Raw genomic sequence first — 19,966 nt, 5'->3', positions numbered from 1 at the left:
ACAATAAATAAAACATTAAAATTTTAAGCAGAGACAGGATCCATAACAGTGCCATGCTGAATGAACCATATTAGAGTGAGGAAAAAGGAAAAATTAGTAATACCACTTTAAAACGTCACTATTTTGTTCACTGGGGATGTTTGCATTAGATTTTATTTTTTTAAAGTTGTGTTAAAACACTATGTATCTTCATTACTGAGTTTTTTGGTGTGTTCCTTAGTTTTGCGCCCAAGGTGGGCACCTCACTCGCTTCGCCCCGTCCCTGCCCCCGAGGGCCGGTGAGCAGTGGGGCTTCCCAGCCAATTCCCAGGCTACAGTTTCCTCAGGGTCTATTAGCTGGCACAGTATCTCAGTTTTACAAACCAAAGTGTGTGTGTCCTTCCCCTTTACATCCTGGAAGCAGGGAGAAGTGTTCAAGATCTCCCATCTTGTTCCTCCATCCTCAGCTAACTCCCACTAACTCCTGAGTTTAAAGTCATTGTTCCTTCAGAGCCAAGAGAGGTGGCAGACATACATGGGTACCACATCCCTCTGAGCCCCAGGTGGCCTGGGCCGGGTGAGAGAGGGCAAGCAGAATACTACTCTGCTAAGAAAAGAAAACATCACCCAATTAACTGGTTCCTGATGATATTGAGTATTAGCATTTGGGCAGACAGGTACTTGGCCAGCCCTGAGCCACCTTTACTACTTCCCGGGCCCAGGATGATGGGGTACCTTTCTGCAAAGGCCAAACGGAGCCGTGGCTGGGTTGGTATTGGTCTTGAGTCCGGCAGCGACTGCAGCCTTTTGTCATTGAGTTTCGGGCTCAGAAGGGACCTAATGAGAAGTGGGCATGGCAGCCTCTCTAAGTGTGCAGAGCCAGGGGCTCCTCCAGGCAGCTTCCTAACTGCTGCTACAGGAAAAGCCTCTCGGTGCAGGGGCCAGAAGGCAGCAGCAGTTTAGGAAGGTCAGGCAGCCCACCCTGGGAAGGCAGAGAGCACCTCCTGCTGACCGCACCCAGGGCAGCCGTCCGCTCTCGCACAGGAACATTCGGCTTTGGGGGTCCTGGCAGGAATGTGGTAGGACACACAGTTATTTTGTTGTATTGATTATGTTCATGTGCTTATTCCAAACACGATGATCAGCTCTGGAAACGTTTGGAAATATTTCTGGTGGTGACCTTGAAGATGCAAAAAGTACACTCTCTGGTAGCTCCCTCCCTTCCTTTCTTTTCTTTCTCTTTCCTTGCTGTTTCTCCCCCCTCCTTCTTTCCTTTTATCTTTCTCTCCCTCTGTGCTTCCCTCTTTTATTACTTTTCTCTTTCCTACTTCTTTCCCTCCCTCCCTCCCTCCCTCCCCTCCTTCCTTCCTTCCTAGAGTATGGAAGTCCACTCTCTAGGTATCCAGTCTAAGACAGCACAACCCACTACAGTCCCTGTGTATTCTAGCAAATTTAATCTCTTTCCTGCCTCAAGAAGATAAGCAGCAGACAGCAAATATTAATTGCTGACCTCCTCCTCCATAGCCACACTGTCCTTCATAATATTTAATGTGTAACTTGGAAAAAAAATTCTGTAGACTATCTGTAATGCGAATTGCATCACCCTGAAGACTACAGGGTCCCAAGTGTTGGGAACCATCCCACCTGGTTTCAGGGACAGTAGCCTCGTCAACAGGCGAGAGGGCCCCAGGGCTGGAAATAATCAAGGAGGCCTTGGGAAAAGAGGCCTCCGAGGAGATGAAACCTGTCCCCCTGACAGGGGCGCAACCCCTGCCTCCCTCACATCACCCTGCTTGGCCCTGTGATGATCGGTTAGTCAAAGACAGGTAAGATTCCTCAAGAGGAGGGACAACCTAAGCCAGACACGGCCAGTATGGGCAGCAGACAAGGACTTTGGAGACAAGAGAAAGGGCAAAAAGGTCTGCACCCCTCAGCTCGGTTTGGATGTGGCCGGAGTCCTCATTTTATCTGAAAGAAGTCCCCTTATCTCTTGGTGGCTTTGCCCCACTCTCTTGGCTCAGGCTTGAAACAATACTAAAGGCAGGTACAGCCCTAAACTGGATCGGGCGGTTCCTGGGGACAATCAGGCCTAGAAGTAAGTTCCTCTAAGCATGCTTTGTTCTTCCCTCTAAAGCTATGATAAACGGCTCATACTGGGAAGGAGATTTACAATATTCATAGACCTTGACCTGAGGCAGACCTCTTGTGTTCCTCCAATTGTTATCTATGATTTCTGTTTGTTTTTGTAAACATAGTCTTTTGACATTGATTGATGAGCTTTGCATAAATCCCTGTGCCTATGGTTCTCAATAAAAGCCTTTGGAGGGTTCGTGGCCTTCCTTCTCCACTAAACAGAAATTGCCATGTCCACTCTCCTGGCAAACAGAGAAGTGTTTCTCTCCTGGCAAACAGAGATGTGCTTGCGATGACTTGTGTTTACTCCTCTCATCTGTGACAACCCTGGGACAGGCTCTGCAGGATTCAGAGCCCCGCTCTCCCCTCAGCTGGCCCAGGACAGTAACCCTCAGGTCCAGGAGCGCCCGCACCCCACGCTCCCCACAACACATCGCCCCCTGCAACACCCAAGCTCTAGACAAATATAACTGCCTCTCTTGCTGTTGTTTGCCAGGCATGTGCCCCTTCCATGCAATGTGCCTTGCTGCTCTGTAACTGCACACTGATCTAAGGCTTTGTGACAGCGCCTCTGTTTTAAGCAACAGTAAATTCACCTTACAAAGTCAGAAAGGGAGCTTTTTGATGGTTGCTGTCAATTTTATTGCTTTATCCTGGTTACTAGGATAGAATCTGTAGACACGGTGTGTTTATTGGTTTTATGTATCGCATGTTGTTGCTGCTCTGACAAGCTAGTCCTATAAAAATGTGTTATTATTGCATGTTGTAGCTCAGTGAGCTGACCCTGCATTTCAAAGTGTACTGAAGCAAATAGCATTGAAGTCCATAAAAACTGACTGGCCTCCATCACAGAGGGCTCTGCGTGAGCTGCAGCTCCCACAGCCTGGCAGCAAATTACGCCTTTCCCCCGTGCTCGCAGCCGTCACTGCTAACTGAACACAGCACAGACCCGCACACAGGCATTACCTGTAAAATTTCAAGACAGGAAACTGCCGTATCATTCCTACTCATTCGATTCTCCAGTAAGTGCTGTTTTCAATTTTAAAGTTTACAAAATATATAATAATGGGCTTTTTAAATGTTTTATAAATGCAGGAGGGAGTAGCTGACACTGTTTCTTATCTTCTCTGAATGCTGAAGAGAAAATTAACTTGAATTACAGCAAAAGAAGGTGTGGCTAGTTCTAAACAAGTCACAGCTGGGGGTGCTGGGTGCCGAGCTAGAGTTAAGTGCCTGATACACGCAGAGCTGTAATGTCTAACACGGGCGTGGATGGGTGGTGCTGGTGGGGGAATTAACCTGAAGGCTGCAGAGGAATGGGCCAGTGGGGCTCCAAGAAAATGGCTTATCACCAGAATCATCTGGGGGATTCTTTATAAAACAGGTTCCCATGCCACCACCACCCCTGCCCGTCCCCGGCCCCGGCCGATATTGGAATTCTGTTAGGCTATGATTGACCCTGGAAGCTCAGCCAAATAACTTCAAGTAAAATCCTTCCCTAATCTTAATTTTATCAAAAAATAGCAGAAGCCTGTGTTAGGCTTCATGAGTCAAATGAGCTAAAGAAGGGCTCCATACTCTGTAAGAGGCAATGTCCTAACAAAACGGGAAGGAGGACAAAGGAGCCTTTGAGCCCAAAAGGGAGCCATCCTGGGTAGGCAGCTCGTTAGTCTCTTCTGCCGTCACTGCCAGGCCACAAGGCTCTCCGCTCCCTGAGTGCCCTGCTCTGCCACCTACCCGCCACCCACTCCTACTCCATCCCAGCTACTCACAAGTTGAGATAATATATTAAATACTGTGGGTCTTGCAAAAAACTCATATACAGATTATTTTTAAAAGCCATCAATACCCATTTAAGATTAAATAGTGAACTTTGTTGAATACCCTCCTTTGACCCCTTCTACGATTAGATAGTATTCTCTAAGCATTTGACTGTTTAAGATATACTAGATCCCATAAAGGTGAGCAGAGGGCAGGGGGTCACCAGAACATCCATCCATCTTCTTCTTCCTTCATGTTTGTTCGTGGGCTTTCTAAAGAGCTTGGGTCTCCCTTTTTCTCTTTCTCTTGTCCTTGGAAACAACCTAAATATCCAACAATAGATCAATGATTAAAGAAATTAGGGGATAACCTGAACAAATGAGGAGATGTTCTGTGTTCTTGGGTGGGACAACATTGTAAACATGTTGATTCTCCTAGAAAATAGAGAAGTATAAGTTAAAATCAGATAAAGTTTAATATCTATTATCCTGGCAAAAAGAGAAAGCTGGATAATAGTGTAGGTGGGATAGGGTTGTAGGAGCTGCATACACTGCTTATGGGTGTCGACTGGAGCAGCCACTAGGACCATGTGGCGGTAACTAGTCAATTTGAATACGTGACCCACACATTGTGTTCTGGGTATATATCCGAAGAAAATTTCACATTTCCAAAATGATATTCAGTGCAGTGTTATTTATGGAGAAGGAAAATTCCAATATGAGTGTTCATCACTGGGAAAATGGATAGATAAAATGTGGAAGACACCCACCAAGGGATACTACACAGTAGTTAGAAGGAATGGAGTAGCTATAGCTATAGTAACAGAATTGAAACTTAAACATACAGTGTTGGGGGAGGTTCTTGAGAGGCTGTGACCACCAGTTGACCCACAAGCTGGACCCTAGCCATTGGAGGCTCCTCACCCCCGTCCCATCCTTGGAATGTCTATTCTGCTCATTATTCCCAAAGAGGGAGCCATCCTCAAGGATGCAGCCTCTCAAGAGTAAGGTGTTGTTGAGAAACTCTAGACAGTATATATGTCTGAACCCCTTAAGGTCTCTATACAAACTTTTAAGATTCTGGCACGTGGGTGAAATTACCCTCATGTGGCCGCCCAAGACAAGCCTTCTCTGTAAGTTGTCCTGCTTATTCAAACAGCTACCTGCCAGTCTGGAGTGACCTGCCTCCTTCTTCAGTCTCTCTGTGCCCTCTGTGTGTGGGGGTCTGCAAACCAATATATGGGGATTGATGGGAAAACACACCCAAAATGACATATTAACATGTATATTTTTACAAGTTAAAAATATATGTATACAAAACAATGATACTTATATTTTATAAGAACACAAAGAGATAGACCAGTAATATGGTTGCCTATGGAGCAGGAGAGAGAGATGGAAGTGTAGGGATAAATTAAATGAACCTTGGTGTAAACCAAGGTTGATGTGCCAAGAACGGAGGAGCAGGATAACATCGATCATTGGCACCTGAGGCTCTCTAGTGTGTGCACACACAGGAAGGAAAAAAAAAACAATATGGCACATCTACAAAGTGAAATGCCATACAGCCATTATAAGTAATATTTCAGACCTGTATTTATAGACATTGAAATAAATTTGTGACTTAATACTAAGAAGAATGACAGAGCTGGTGGGATTGCAGTGATTCCAACATTTCTTTTCTTGTTTTTCTGTATTTCTAATCTGCCTGCAATAACCATACACTGTGTAATGAAGAGGAAATGAGAGGGTTTTTTTTTTAAAAAAGGCTATTTTTGTTTTTGCAAAGGTACAAAAAGAATAAAGAGATCATTGGTTGTGAGAATTTACAGGTACTAAAAAGAAGACTTTGCTAAAGCTTTGTGTTTTCATATGTGAATGGGTCCCAGCTTTACAGGTTCTTTCCTTTCCCTTGAGGACAGAGGGAGCCCCGTGCTTATTCTACGGATCCCCACTTGAAGGTCCAGGGAGCTGGGACTTGCATCTCAGGATGGCTCTGTAGTGACAGACATGGACAGACGTTCACAGGAACTGCCCTTAGTCTCAACAAGAGTAAATCTGTCTCCAGCCCCCGGAAGTCACTTCAGCACAGCACTGTTTAACACAAGTGTGTGTATTCCAAAGGCACAGAACTTCCAGGCGAAAGATTTAGACAAGAGGCCTGGAGGTTGTGGTGATGCCAGCCTGACATTTGAAGAGTTGGTGGCTGCAACATGCTTTGCTTCAGGCCTCGCAAACATCTTCATTCTTCATTTCCTAGCAGCTGACAGCCTTCTCCAGGCTTCCCAGCAGCTGACAGCCATCTCCAGGCTTCCCGGCAGCTGACAGCCATCTCCAGGCGTGCTTCACGAAACCTGTTTAAGGCTTTCATCTTTACAGTATTAATCAACTTTTTGTAAAGCTGCGTAGGGCAATAAAAAGTAACTATATGCAACAGGTCTTTCTTTTCTCACATCTGAGCAGATTGACTGGCATGTCATAGAGTGGACAGGGAACTTCAGGCTTGGGAGCAAATTCCCTTTCTGAAGCGCTTGCCTGCATCCAAGTATTGGAAGGGACAGCCCCGCCGTCCGCTGCGACTATCCGCTGCGACGTTAGGACACAGCAATCTTGTCTTGTGGAATGCACAGTGTCAGAATGCTGTGAGATGCTGCCATGCGTTTTTCTATGAGGGCTGGTGCTGATGGCTCTAATCCAGGATCTGAGGTGTCTTAACTGTTGCAGAACTTGAACCTGGGCCAGACTGCCTGCCTTTTAATATGCAAACAGTAACGGAACAGTTTCGACGAAGATATTGTAATGATATATGAGATGTGCACTATATTAACTGGGGTTGGAGGTAGAATAAAAGAGGAACAACACACAATGACTGCTTTGGAGAAGTGAATTAAAAACATACAGCAGGAGGGAAGTTGAATTTAGAACTTCCCTGCCACTGAGTTCCTTAAAGCCTGGCCTATACTGAAGCAAGCAAATATCCGTAGTTAATACAGCGACACTTTTTTATGTTATATTTGTGTTGTGAACTGAAAGTGCTAGATAGGAAATTGCCTACTGATTAATTTAGAATAAAGGAGCCTATTACATAGAATGAATAGCTTCCTTGCTTCATGGTTTTCCACCAATCATCAAATCTGTAATTTTGCACCATGTGAATTTTTTTTTTCAGCATGTAAAGAAAAAGATGAGGTGGCTTACATCATTCCCGGGGGGGACTGGATCTGAATACAACTATGTGATATCCGGAAATGCTCAAAAAAGTCAAGAGCTTTAGATCCAGGAAAGTCTAGATTCTAATCCAAGCTCTTTACAAGGTGTACGTTAATCAAATGACAGCCTGTCTGGGCCCGTTTCCTCATCTGTAACATGGGGGTGCCACCACCATCCGGTCTGAGGATTGTGCTGGGGCTCAATGGAGATGGTAAATGAAAAGCATCTGGTCCAGTACTAAATATATATAATGTATAATTATCTATCTATCTATCAATCAATCATAGGTAGACAATAAGTATTGGGTTGCTTCCTGCCTTCCTGATGGTTTCAATGGCTTTTAATTATGAGGAGACAGAGGGGGAGATAAAGAAAGATGAGAGGACACAATGGTCGTTGATGGAACAAGGTTTTGGGAGACCAGAGGGAAGTGGCGCCACTGAGAAAGGACACCTTTCCTGAGTCTGTAGGGAGATGGTGAGTGTGGTGGGGAAGCTGAGAAGTTTTGCAGGCAAGGAAGAAGATTGGTGGAAAAGAGAAAGGAGTTAAAGGACACTTAATCCTGAAGAACAGAACACGTTTAAGTTAAACAAAAATTAGCAAACCATTCCACTCAAACAAAGAGCAATCTGCAAAAACCCATACTTTCCATAATACAGAGTTACAGTCAGTAACATTTTAGAGATAGTATGTATGTGTATATATGTAAAAAAAACCTTATTAGCCATTATCTTTTCATGCTAAATTTTTATTTCAATGTTATGCAACTGCATAAGTATAAATATTTGTTCAATATACAACAATTATGACATCCATAGGGAATTTCTTAGAGAAAATAAGACTGCAAACACTTTATTGCACAGATCCTAACAAACTCTAAGCTGGTAAATCTACCGCTGGGAGTACTACCGAGGAGCACATCTTACAATCACAGGAGACCGACCAAAGGGAACACAGGAGAATTCCTACCAGCTGATTGGAGAGGTTTACAACAACGAACAGGTATTACATGAATGCAACCTTAGGTACTCTTTACTCATCCCAAATGCAAAAACATATTTGGCAAAAATGATAATACACACTATACAAAATATACATAAATACATCATTTGTAAACAAGCACCTAGTTGTGCTTTAAAGGAAACTGGACAGTTAAAAAGCAAAGGCTGTAAACCATGAACTGCCTCCCCATAGACCTGTCTCGGTGTCTGAGTACAGAAGCATTGGCTTATGACAACCGCCAAACACAGATATGAATTATAAATGTTGAGACCACTTTTGAAACCCACTTAAGTTCTTGTAAAATATTTTGTTTCTTCTACAACTTCACACATAGTGATGGGGAATGGCTAAAACTACATGGGAAAGTAATGGGGCAAAAAGGAGACATTTCCTACTTTTTTTCTTTTGCCATCGCCAACGCATTTTACAATGAAGGACAACCAAGAGGTTGATTAAATAATGCCTTTGTTTTTGGAGTGGAGTTTATGGCTAACCAATTTACAATCCGCAGGGCTATAGAATGATGCTATGCTTAGATGAAAAATTTTATAGCCTTGATGATGCTAAGACATCCCTAAGGAGGTCTGCATGCTGGGCTAGTATTTGTTGGTAATTTTTTTCCACTTACGAAAACAAAATAAAAATTCCTGCTATGGATCCCAAGCATCTTATAAATACTTATCTGTGTGTATTTTCTCTTAGTACTTAGTGCCTTAGTACTTATGTCAGCAAGTGCCATCTTACAATACAAAACAAGCCACCAGGAAAACTGCAATGAAAAACAACAACAAAAAAAACCCTTCAGCACTAAAATGGACGAATTCTACATATTTCATGGTATACAAAATTTAAATAAGGCTTAGCAAAAGTAAAAAGGACAGTCACATTCAAGCACCAAATAGCTCCAACAGGTCTTTTTTTTTTTGTTACAAAAATGCTGCTCTTTATTAATACAGTAATTTTTTTGCATACAAATAAAGAGATCATGTTATGAAATGTATGGAGCTACTCGATGCATCAGAAATGAATGTGAAACCCAGGAACTTGCTAAAAACAGCAAGCTTCATCTACAACATAAGGCCCCAGCTATGTATTAAAAGGTATCTGATGTCCTGATTATTCTTTAATATATATGCTATGATGCCAAAATCCACCCCCCTTCTTTTCCTCAACAAAGCAAATTTAAAACCTCTTCCAATGCCTGATGCTTATTACTCAACCTAAGTACTAGCAGATTTGTGTGCAACCAGTAATATTCCCGTTTGTCCAACAGCAGGGCTGGTGCAGGACTACAGAATGTGTGCTTCTTAGCCTAGTGACTCACAGCATAAAGCCCGAGTGTAAGAGCATGAAAAGAAGAAGAAAAAGCAGGAGAAAAGAAATAAAGGTGACGTGTGTTTCTAGGCCCTGCTCTACCTGGGGTGAAGACCTGCCACACACACCCACGGACAAGGACGGCTGGCCCTCAGACAGGCGGGCCCAGGATCGAAACGTCCACGGGGATGACTGTGAAATGAACACGGCCGGCTGCATTCGCTCTGGCCATTCCTAATGGAAGTGGATTCTAAATGCAGCAATTCGAGTAGTTCTTGCTTTAGATCTGGAAACAGGTAGCCAGATACAGTACTATCAAAATTTCTGGTTAAAAATACACATAAAAACTCACAATCTACTGTATTGAGGGCTTTCTTGCATCTTTATCTCTACTTAGGATGTTTTAACCTAGAAAAATGTAGCCTCGAAATAGTCTCTTAACCACAGACCAAAACATACGGGTGAATGTGTATATACACGAGTATGGGTGTTTCTATACTTTCACATACATCAGTTTTAACCATTTTGCTTCATTACTACATTAAGATAAGTGGTAAAGCAAAAATCTTTTTTTTTTTTTTAAAGCTGTAGTAAATGATGCAATCAGCAGCAAGGTATCGACTCTACATCCCAAACCAAACACATTGCCAGATATTTACAGAGAAAATCTTTCTCCTCAACAACCCTCAGCTATAAAGGTATTTCCTTTTTCTTGTACAAACACTATCTGGTGACATTTTTACCGGTTACAACTGGGAAGGCATTTGGAAGAAGGTCCCCTCTTTCTTTCCTTCTCTCCTTTCCCTCTCCCCTTCTTCGGCGAGGCTCCAGGCTCTGCCTGGCGGTGTTCCCACAGTGCTGGCTTCGAAAGGTAGTCAAGACTCAGTTACACATTCAGGCTGCGTCTCCCCAGTGCTGCCTGGGACCCGGCCCATTATGAGGCCTTTTTGTGAGGGCTGCTCCGCAAACTCTCTTTCCCCCGCCTCTGCCGGACCACAAAGTCCTTCTCAGAAGAGAGGGTGATGGGGCGGTCACTGCTGGGAGCAGGGGACAGCTTGGCCACCTCTCTGCCCACATTCTGTTTCCTGGTCTGAGGAGGCTGGGCTGGGGCAGGTTCTCTTCCTTTGGTTTCTCCTACGGAGGCAGTGACAGAGAGGGCCCTGTCCCGGGGCCCGGCTGCCCCTGCCCCGTTTGGGTTGGGGTGGTGTAGCTCCAGAGTGATGGTGGAGCTCCTGAAGGAAGGCAAAGAGTCGCTCTTGGTCATGTGGGTTCCGCCATCCCCCGCAGGCAGGGGCTTCCGGTGGTCTCTGTTGCCAGAGGCTGCAGGCTCAGGAGGGGCACCGTTGGCCTTGGCAGAAAAAGGGTCGCTACTGGTTGTTGAGGTCTCTCGAACTCCGGCTCTGGCTTCAGGAAAGCTGGAGGAGGAGCTCAGAGACTTCTCTGGGAGGACCGTGGAGCGAAAAGAACTCTGCCCGATGGCTGAGGGTGACCGTTTCATGCCACCGGGCTTGCCTGTCTCCATCGGTGGCTTCTGGGGACCAAGCGCTTTGCTCTTAGCCTCTGGCAAGCCCTTCCCCAATGCCGCTGCTGGCCTCTCTGCACCCTTCGACCTGGCCTCACCGTGTGCTAGGGTCAGGCTGGCCTCCGGCTTCCCGCTCTCTCCCGTAACATAAAGTGCTTCCATGCATTTCTTCCCTTCAGACTTCCTGTCTGCGCTGGGGGCCAGTGGACTAGGGCTCTTGTCTGTCTGTCTGCACGGCGGGGGGCCATCTTTCACAGTGGATGATTTTGGGTGCTTTGGAGACAGGTTGAGCTTTTCACTGACAGCGGGGAGTTTCTGGTCTATAGGCTCACTCGCCCCTGGGTGTCCTTGCCGTGGCAGGTGCACGGGCTTCTCCAGCATACCTGGGGCACGCCCACACTCGGGGGGCTTCGGTTTGGTGTCCTGACGACCCCCTTTTGGGGGCACTGAGACTGAGGGCCCACTTCCGCCCTGGCTGACCACATCGCTGGCTGTGCTCTGGGAGCCTGGGAGGACAGGGAACACATCCAACACGCCCTTACCGCCACCCTTCCCATCTCGGCTGGGGCCACTGGGGGGCTGTGCGCCAGGCTCTCTGACAACCGCAGCCCCAGTGCTCGGCTTCTGGGAGGAGAGGGGCCTGTCTGGGGGCTTGGACTTTGGAGGGCTTGGCTCAGGGCCAGGCCCGGGCTTGGGCAGGTCCTGGAGGCCCAGGCTGGGCTCTGCAGCACTGGGCTTGCTCCCCGGCTCTCGGCCTGAGGAGTGGCTGGGTGAGCCACAGAGCTGCTGGGCACTGGGGCTGGGCAGTTCTTTGGTGATCACTGGGGGCTGAGAGCCACTGCTGAGACGCTGCTGTAGCTGTTCTTTCCTTTCTGGTTCCTTGGGACCGTCTTTCTGCAAAGAAGGGAAACTGCAGAGCTTTTCGCTCTTCCCACTCTCAGGGGGCTGCAGAGACCGAGTAGCAGGAGAGACTTCTGACTTGGGTTCCATGCCACTCCTTCCCTTGCCTGGCTCTCTCTCACGAGGAGTCCCCACTGAGTGCAAAGAGGAGTCCTCTCTGGCCAGTGGCCTCGTCTCATCTCGGCCATCTCTGTGGTTTGCTTTCCCACAAGGCCCCCACGCCCTCTCCACAGCCTGGGTCTGTGTGTGGAGATCTGGGCAAGTCCTTCCCACAGAGGGGGGATTTTTGGAGTTGTCCCTGGTTTTCGTAGCTTCTGGAGGACACAGCTCTATGGAGGGGTCTCTGTGGACATCAGCTCTTGCAGCAGATGGCTCAATTCTGGCTGTGGAAGGGCCCCTTTCCAACAATTCCCTCCCGCTCAGCTTCTCCCTGGAGGGGACACGTTCAGGCGGGAGCAGCCCACACGATCTGGGAAGGTCAGGGCTATGTGGGTTCTGCCCCAGGAAGGGCGGGGGTTTAGTGTCAGGGCTGGAATCTTGGTGTTTGCTGGGGCCGCCCTCTCTCCGCTGGGGATTGTTTTCTACAACTGTCACCGGGCTCCTGGTGGTGTGGGAAACTTTCCTGTCCTGCTTTAGCTCTGGGTCAGGCAGGGGAGCTGCTGGTGAATTCAGGAGAGCCCGGCTGGGTGGCGGGAACCGAGGCTCGAGCAGGTAGGATTTACTCATCTTGAAGCCAGCTGGGGGAGGCTCCCTCTGACCAGCAGCGTCTCCCTTCTTCCCCCCGCTGCCCGGAAGAGCTGGTGGCACAGAGGGCCTCATGTCACTGCCTGGGCTGGGGCTCTGTGCAGGTTCTGGGGACAGCAGCTCGGTCTTGGAGGCCTGAGGTCCAGACAGGAGAGCAATGTCCAAAGTGCCCTCGATTGGCTTCAGGCACGACACAGACCTGCCTTCCAGCTTATACTCTGAAGGACTTTTCCGGACAGGTGACTCAGGGGCAATCAAGCCCGGCTTCTCTGCTCCCCCGTCCACCCGGCCAGCTAAGGCCTTGAGAGGGACGAAAGACACACTGCTCATCTGAGCTGTGTGGGCGCTGCTCATGAACGCCCGGCTCTCAGAGGCCGGCGGGGTCTCCTGCTGCCCTCCCATGGGCCAGGCTGGGCTCCCTGGCAGGCATTCGTGGGCATTTGATGTCATCTTGGGCTTGAGCACAGGACAGAGGTTTTCATCTTTGTCTTCAAGGGACATTTTCTTTCGGAGGTAATCAATGTTGGCCAGCTTGCTGTCTAACTTGTCACAGCGGGGACACTCCTTGGCCTGGGGAGCCTTCTCTGTGTGGTCACCCTTTCCAGGGGCGGACCTGTCCGTGGAGTGACAGAGACCGTCTTGAAGGGAGCTGGGGGCAGAGGCTCGTTTGATGTCACAGGCGCCCTGGCTGTGGTCCCCGGGTGCCTGGCCACAGCTGGCTGCCGCCCCGTCCGCGGTCACAGCCTCGCTGGCCCGCGCGCTGGCCTGCTTGTGCAGAGCGTCCTTCAGCAGGCTGCCCAGGGACTGCGTCTCTGGCACGGCTGCTTTGTTTTCAAAATGATTTGACCTTTCTAAAGCCTTTGGGTATTTTTTCTTCTCTCTCTCTTCTAGCCTTAAAGTAGAGTGGTTTTCCAAATCACTCCCAAATCCTTGGGATTTCTGGTGGGGTTCTTGCTTCTCTGGGAAGCCGTCTGGTTTCTTCACCACCAGCTTGGTCTTCAGCTTCTCCCGGTCCAGCTCTTCCACAGACTCCTGCCTCCCCAGCTTCCGGGAGGCGGGGCGTTTCAGGCAGCCTTGCTCCACAGGCCTGGCCCGGCTGAGAGCGGGCGCATCACACGCGGTCTCCTCCAGGCTCTGCAAGGCCACTTCCCGCTGGGGCTGTTCCCGCTGTACCTCCTCTTGGGTCACCTCCAGGCTGTGCTTGCGGGAGCACAAGTGCTTCTTGTCACTGCCGTAGGAAGGAGAGAGCTTCTCCTCCGACTGCACGCGTTTGAGCAGCGGGGACCGAGGGGGCTCAGCGCTCTTGGGCCTCACGATGTGTCTGACGATGGTGGGAGGGGAGTGCATTTTGCTGGGAAAGGCTTGAGCGATCTTGGAATTGCCAAGTGAATGTCCCAACAGAGGTGACGGAGACCGCTGTGGGGAGGTGGGCTGTGGAGTGGGAGAGGGCGTCCGCGCCAGCGGGGACAGTGGGATGCTGCCAGCCGACTTACGCCTTCCGGACCGGTACCGCTGTCCACTGAGTTTGGGGGCCAGACCATGGAGAGTGCTGGGCCGGATGTGTCCTGACCCCGCTGGGGAATTGGGGGCACTAGAACTTGGGGAGCTGCTCTGGGAGGAGTTAGTGCCTGGGGGTGGAAAACAGAACAGTGTGAGTAACGGCCACCTTCCCTCCTCTTTCCACCCTCTAGCCCAAACTGTTTCAGGTAAGGTCAGGTCAAGGTCAGCAAACTGTCTCAGCACTCAGCTCTAACGAATGAATGCTTTTCTGATAAACCTCCCTAACACTAAGTTTTAACCTAATATTTTCTGTCTTATTTTAATGACCCGAATAGCCCTCTCTGGCCAGGAGACTCACTCACCAGACGGGAAGTCGGGGGTGGAGCGATAACTGGGTGTGGGAGATCGGGGAGACAAGCTGTGAGTGGGGGACCCTGGGAGGCTCTCCCCAGATGACAGCGATCTGTTCAAGCAGGAGAAACTTCGGCTGGTGTGGAGTAATGGAGAAGGCTGCTTAGCTAGTTTTTTGAAAAGGGACCGCCTCCTACAGTGAAAACAAGAGAAAACGGGTCAGATTCTGTTTGGAGCCGCTGCTGCCTCCCCACAACACCTGTGTGTTCCGCTCACACCCCTGTGCTGGAGATGGCCATATCATGGCAGATGCTATTAAAGAGCAGGATCCCACTTTTAAAAGATTTTATTTGTTTACTTTTAGAAAGGGGGGAAGGAAGGGAGAAAGAGAGGGAGAGAAACGTCAATGTGCGAGAGATACATCAGTTGCCTCTTGCATGCCCCCCACTGGGGACCTGGCCCGCAACCCAGGCATGGGCCCTGGCTAGGAACAGAACCAGCGACCTTTTGGTTTGCAGGCCAACACTCAATCCACTGAGCCACACCAGCCAGGGCAAGATCCCACTTTTATATTAAAGATATTTTTATAACTATGAAAGGAAGATAGTATACAATGGGAACTCTCTTAATTCCAAACACTCTAAGAAGAGCTGGGAAAATAAAATATATATATATATAAAGTATATTAAGTATATACATTACATTTATTCATTTATTTGTCAGGTTTATGAGAAAGGTGTTCTTTGCCTGAAAGCCTCTGAGTATGCACCCCCAGATACTGACACAATTTCATTATGAGATTATACAAAGTAAATCCCTGGAAGAAAAATCATCTCAGGTACAGAATTCTTTCCCGGCGACGCACTGGGCAGAGGCTTTGTCTGTGAGGGGCTGTGTGCTGTGCTCATTCCATTGTGGGCTCCTGAATATTCCTAATGACAATGCAGGCTGTGCATTTACATAGAAAAGCTGAGAAAGGTGAACTGGAGATTATCCTATCAGCAGGGCAGTAGACACCGTGCTGCCACAAAAGCAAATGTGTATTTAGTGTTCGGCAAGCATATCTTAAAGCATAAGGCACCGCTTCAGATGGCTGGGAAGTGCAGGTGGCTGTCCAGGGTCCGTTCACTGTCACGCAAGCCTGGCCCACCCCCCGCGAACGTAAGCAAAAAGTGTAAACACTGCTACCCCTGAAAGGGTGTGTTTTATGCAACTTACAGACCAAACAAAATATAAAGCACATGTTAAAAATAAGAAGAATCTCAAGATTTGTGTTGTGTGTGTAATGTTAATAAAAGCAATAAATGTGCTTGGGTAAAAAAGCCAAACAATTTTATAAACTTATAATTAATGTAAAATAACAACTCCCCTACTGTGCCTCTTTTACCCACCCCCAGAGACAGGAAGTGACTCTTCTTCCATTTGTTTGCATACTGCTAAATGATGTGCTTAACATTACTTTTTAGTTTTTCAGTTTCAGAAATTTTCTGTTGATGTCCTACCACAGACGATGAGAATTAAGCTCCTACACAACCCCTTTCTACCTTCTGATCAAACACACTTCCCCTTTTCTATTCCTCCCAATAGAGCTAAACAAAAATTTTTTGGTTAGAGTAAAAGGATGGTGTTCTCTTTATGTTATAAATATTGTTCACAGCTGAGCCATGTAAAGCATAATTCTGTTTCCTTTCTTGTATGACTTTGTCTTTCCTGGAGTTGATAAGCATTCCCTTTACATCTGCTTATTTTTCTACATTTCTGCCATCAAACCTCCTCTTAACAGGATCACACATCAGACTCCGGTGGGTTAAGGAGCGCGGCTGGACACCAGGTAGGGGGCACAGCCGACGGATGCCTGGCCAGGGCAGTTTCCACCAGGAACACATGCCACATCTTGCCAGCGTCTGGCACAGAGAGAGGTTCGTGATGCCTCTCAGACAGCAAATGAGGAAACTGGCTAGATTCTGAGTCAGTAAAACAAAGCCCTTTTATTTCTAGGTTTGTCTGGATGCTTTTGAGATACAGTTATTTCAGAATATCTGGCGCTTAAAAATACCAGCTGTTTTTCGATAGTGTAAAGGACATTATTAAGTGTAAATTTAACGTTAAAAACTGCTTGAAGGGCCAGTTTCTCACATCAAACTCAAATGAAATAAAGTCTAGAGGTTTAAGAAACACCAAAGGGCTTTTCACAGTTCTCACACATGAGACAGAGAAATGTAACTATGTGAAATAAACCTTTTCACAATGAAAAATAATGCTATTGTGAACATGAATTTTCATGTATAAAGATATGTGAACCACAACACAAAATCTCCCATATATAAATACGTAAATTAAATAGGGACTAACTTTCCTCCAACATGGGTGTCCCGCTAAGTTCACAAAGAAGACTGTTTTAACTAACCTTTCTACACTTTCTTTCTTCTTAGATTTTTTGCTCCGCCTCACCATCCGGCTCTTATAGCTGTTCCTCCTGGCTGGTCCGGTTTTGATTGACGTGTTTTCAAATGGGGTAGTAGTGATTGACACCTTATTCCCACTCTATAAAAAAAGAAATGAGACGATATTACAGGGACATGCTGTAATGAAACACGATCAGGGCGGGTAGGAGAGTCAAAGACAAAGCTCCATGAGGACACCCATACAAAGGGGCTTTCCATTTCTGAAAAACCCTGTAAGCAGTGAAGTCCTGGGGAATACAAAGCGGGTGGAGGCAAAATGTAAGGCTTCTTTAAGAGGGTGGGCTCTGGACTCCGCAGATCTGAGTTCAAATGGGAGCTCTGGCACCTGGGCAGGTCGCTTTCCCTCCCCAGGCCTCCACTTCCTGTGCTGGCAGCAGAATCACACGTGTCTCATGGGGCCCCTCTGAGGCGCACACACAGAATAGAGCTATGAAAGCCTCTAGCACCAAGTGCGACACACGGAAAGGCTCTATAAATAACAGTTAGCTTCATCCATATGTATTCAGTATAAATAATGTGCCCAGGGGCTGTCTCCTTGGTTGATTTATTTTTCTTTTTTCTCATTTTTGTTTTTCCTTTGACCTAGAAATCAAAGAGTAACAAAATTGAATGAGACTTTTATTTTTCATTATTTTAAAAGGTTCCTTTTCTATCACCATAAAACCTGTCAGCTTGCTGAGCTGGAAAGTTGATGCCAGTGAGTATGAAACAGCCTTTCTTCCATCAGGTCACGTGTGGTGAGAAGATTCTGGGCGGGATTTTGGGCCCTTTCACTCAGCCCCGGGGCAGGGCTTGCGGGGCAGGGCTTGCTGGGCAGGCCCTGGGGACAGACTGGAGAACGGAGGCAGAAGCCAGGCGACCGGTGCCCAGGGCAGGCGGGCAGGTCGATGATCCCTTCTGAACGTCTCAATAACCAGGGGAGAAACACGTCCATTCAAAGTCAAAAATGGCCCTGCTCACCTTGAAAAGATGAGAGTATAAGAAGGGCCTTTATTTTTTAAATTAATTTATTTTTTAAATCCTCCTCTGTGGACATGCTTATTGGTTTTAGAGAAAAAGGAAGGGAGGGAGAGAGAGAAACATCGATGTGAGAGGGAAATACCACCTGCGACCTCTTGGTGTACAGGATGATGCTCCAACCAACTGAGCGACAATGGCCAGGGCAGGGGAAGGGTCTTTTAAAAGGCCGAGGCCTATGTCCTAGGTGGTGTGGCTCAGTGGACTGAGTGCTGGCCTGCAAACTGAAAGGTCTCTGGTTTGATTCCCAGTCAGGGCACATGCCTGCGTTGCCCGGTCCCCAGTTGTGGGCGCAGGAGAGGCAATCAATCGATGTTTCTCTCCTTCTCTTTCTCCCTCCCTTCCCCCCTATCAAAACAAACAAATAAACAAATAAATAAAAGTCTAGGCCTGAAAGATACCTAGCAATTCAGCTCTAGGTAGTCCTAAGCAATGGGGAGTTAAGAAAAAGGAGACTAAAAAACAAGGACTGCCTGTTTCCATGTTAACATCTACTCTGTCCCCCAATCTGGGAAGTAATAAAGCCATTACAAGGAGAAATAGTAAAGTATAAATAAAAAAAGTAATAATCATCAAGAAGCCAAATCACCCAGCTAACACTGGTGATATCTGCAGGATATTTTCTGCAGGTCTTTTTTCAGGCAAGTATAAATTATGCATATATAGACATACTTAATACATACTTTTAAATTAATATTTAGTTTTGTTGTTTCTTCACTTCACATTGTATAACTTTGAAAAACTTTCCCTTCATCACTGAATATTCATTCAGAACATGTTTTAATTGGCTGTATTATTATATTCCATGAGATGAGTGGATCAAAACATAACTATGTCCCTACTGCTACTGTTCCCTACTTTTCAGTTCTTATAAGAGTTGAAGTAAATATCCTGCTCTACATATCACTGTCCTAACCTCTGATGTTCTCTTTAGACTAGGTAACTAGACTCCATGGTAACTGGACTACTGATTGAAAGAAAGGGTCTATCTGATCTTTTTAAAGATTGTTGGTACATGCTGATACACTGTTTCCCAGAAAGTTTATGTCAGTTTATAGTCTTGCAAGGTACACATGAGTACCTATCTTACCACAGCCTTGTCAGAACTTAATAACATTTAACGAATTACCAATTTTATAGGGAAAGGTTATATCACGTTTTAATTTTCATTCTTTGGCAATTAACAGGCTCAATGCTGTCTCATTGATTCTGGTCATTTGTTTTTCTTTAGGGAATAATTTGTTCATGTCTTATATCTAATTTAGTATCTGGAAGTCATAGTATTTTATTATTGATTTTAGAGTTCTTATATATTTAAGAGTATATAATTGCATACCTAATGTCATAATTATAAAAGTATTTAAGGGAAATGTATTTAAACATGAACAAGAGAGGAAAAATTATTTTTCATTATGAAAGAATATTTTCTATATACAAACACCAGAACTTTACAAATAAACCTTTATCTGATAGTAGAGACTGACATTTTATTTATATTTAAATGGAAAATTTTGGTAGGTATGAAAGGCCTACCAAAAAAAGTTGTTTGGAATGTGGTCTTCCTTCTCTTCACAAATTGAGTGAGGCCATACTAAAACTTTAGTTTTTCCTGTGCCTTAGGTAAAGGAAAAGGGCAACAAGTGTGGCGGTTGGAGCTTATCTTTCACAGAAGTTCATTCCGGCTTCTTCCCCGGTGCTATGCAGAGTGGACACACAGGGCCATAGTGGTCACTGGCGTGTCTTGTCCGTGAGCTCCCTGAGTCTGAATCCAGGCTGTCCTCTTCTAACACAATCAACACTGACTTTTATAGCTCTGTCTATAAAAGGACAGCAATGCCACCTGGTATTTTTAAAGTGCATTATAAGTATTAAAGTATTTATCACATATATTTTTTTACTTTATTTTCACAACCAGGTCATGAGCGTTTTTTAGTTTATTTTTACAGTTTTACAGCTGTTTTATTGCATTTGAAATGAAGTAAGTTGAGAGTTATTGTTTATAGCCATATGAGGTGGAAGGGATTGTTATCCTTGCTTGCATTACAGATAGATAAGGAAAACAGATTCAG

General features: G+C 46.3%; 1 protein-coding gene across 5 annotated transcripts in view; it reads right to left on the bottom strand.

The window, feature by feature from the left end:
* Nucleotides 1-7,809: 7,809 nt before the first annotated feature.
* MAST4 (microtubule associated serine/threonine kinase family member 4) overlaps nucleotides 7,810-19,966 on the bottom strand; it is a 527,956-nt gene continuing 515,799 nt past the window's right edge. For all 5 annotated transcript variants that reach the window (XM_054578437.1, XM_054578438.1, XM_054578439.1 and 2 more), the window contains 3 exons: nucleotides 16,823-16,959; nucleotides 14,427-14,608; nucleotides 7,810-14,192 (listed from right to left, as the gene is read on the bottom strand). In XM_054578437.1, coding sequence (XP_054434412.1) covers nucleotides 10,333-14,192; nucleotides 14,427-14,608; nucleotides 16,823-16,959 — 4,179 coding nt within the window. In that variant the 3' untranslated portion in view covers nucleotides 7,810-10,332. The remainder of the gene's footprint in view (nucleotides 14,193-14,426; nucleotides 14,609-16,822; nucleotides 16,960-19,966) is intronic.

This window comes from Pteronotus mesoamericanus, unplaced genomic scaffold (assembly GCF_021234165.1).
Source record: "Pteronotus mesoamericanus isolate MK-2021 breed Mesoamerican mustached bat unplaced genomic scaffold, CSHL_Meso_final contig_50, whole genome shotgun sequence".
Taxonomy (NCBI): Eukaryota; Metazoa; Chordata; class Mammalia; order Chiroptera; family Mormoopidae; genus Pteronotus; species Pteronotus mesoamericanus.
Note: the sequence above shows the minus strand (reverse complement) of the source record. Positions and strands in the feature narration are given on the sequence as shown.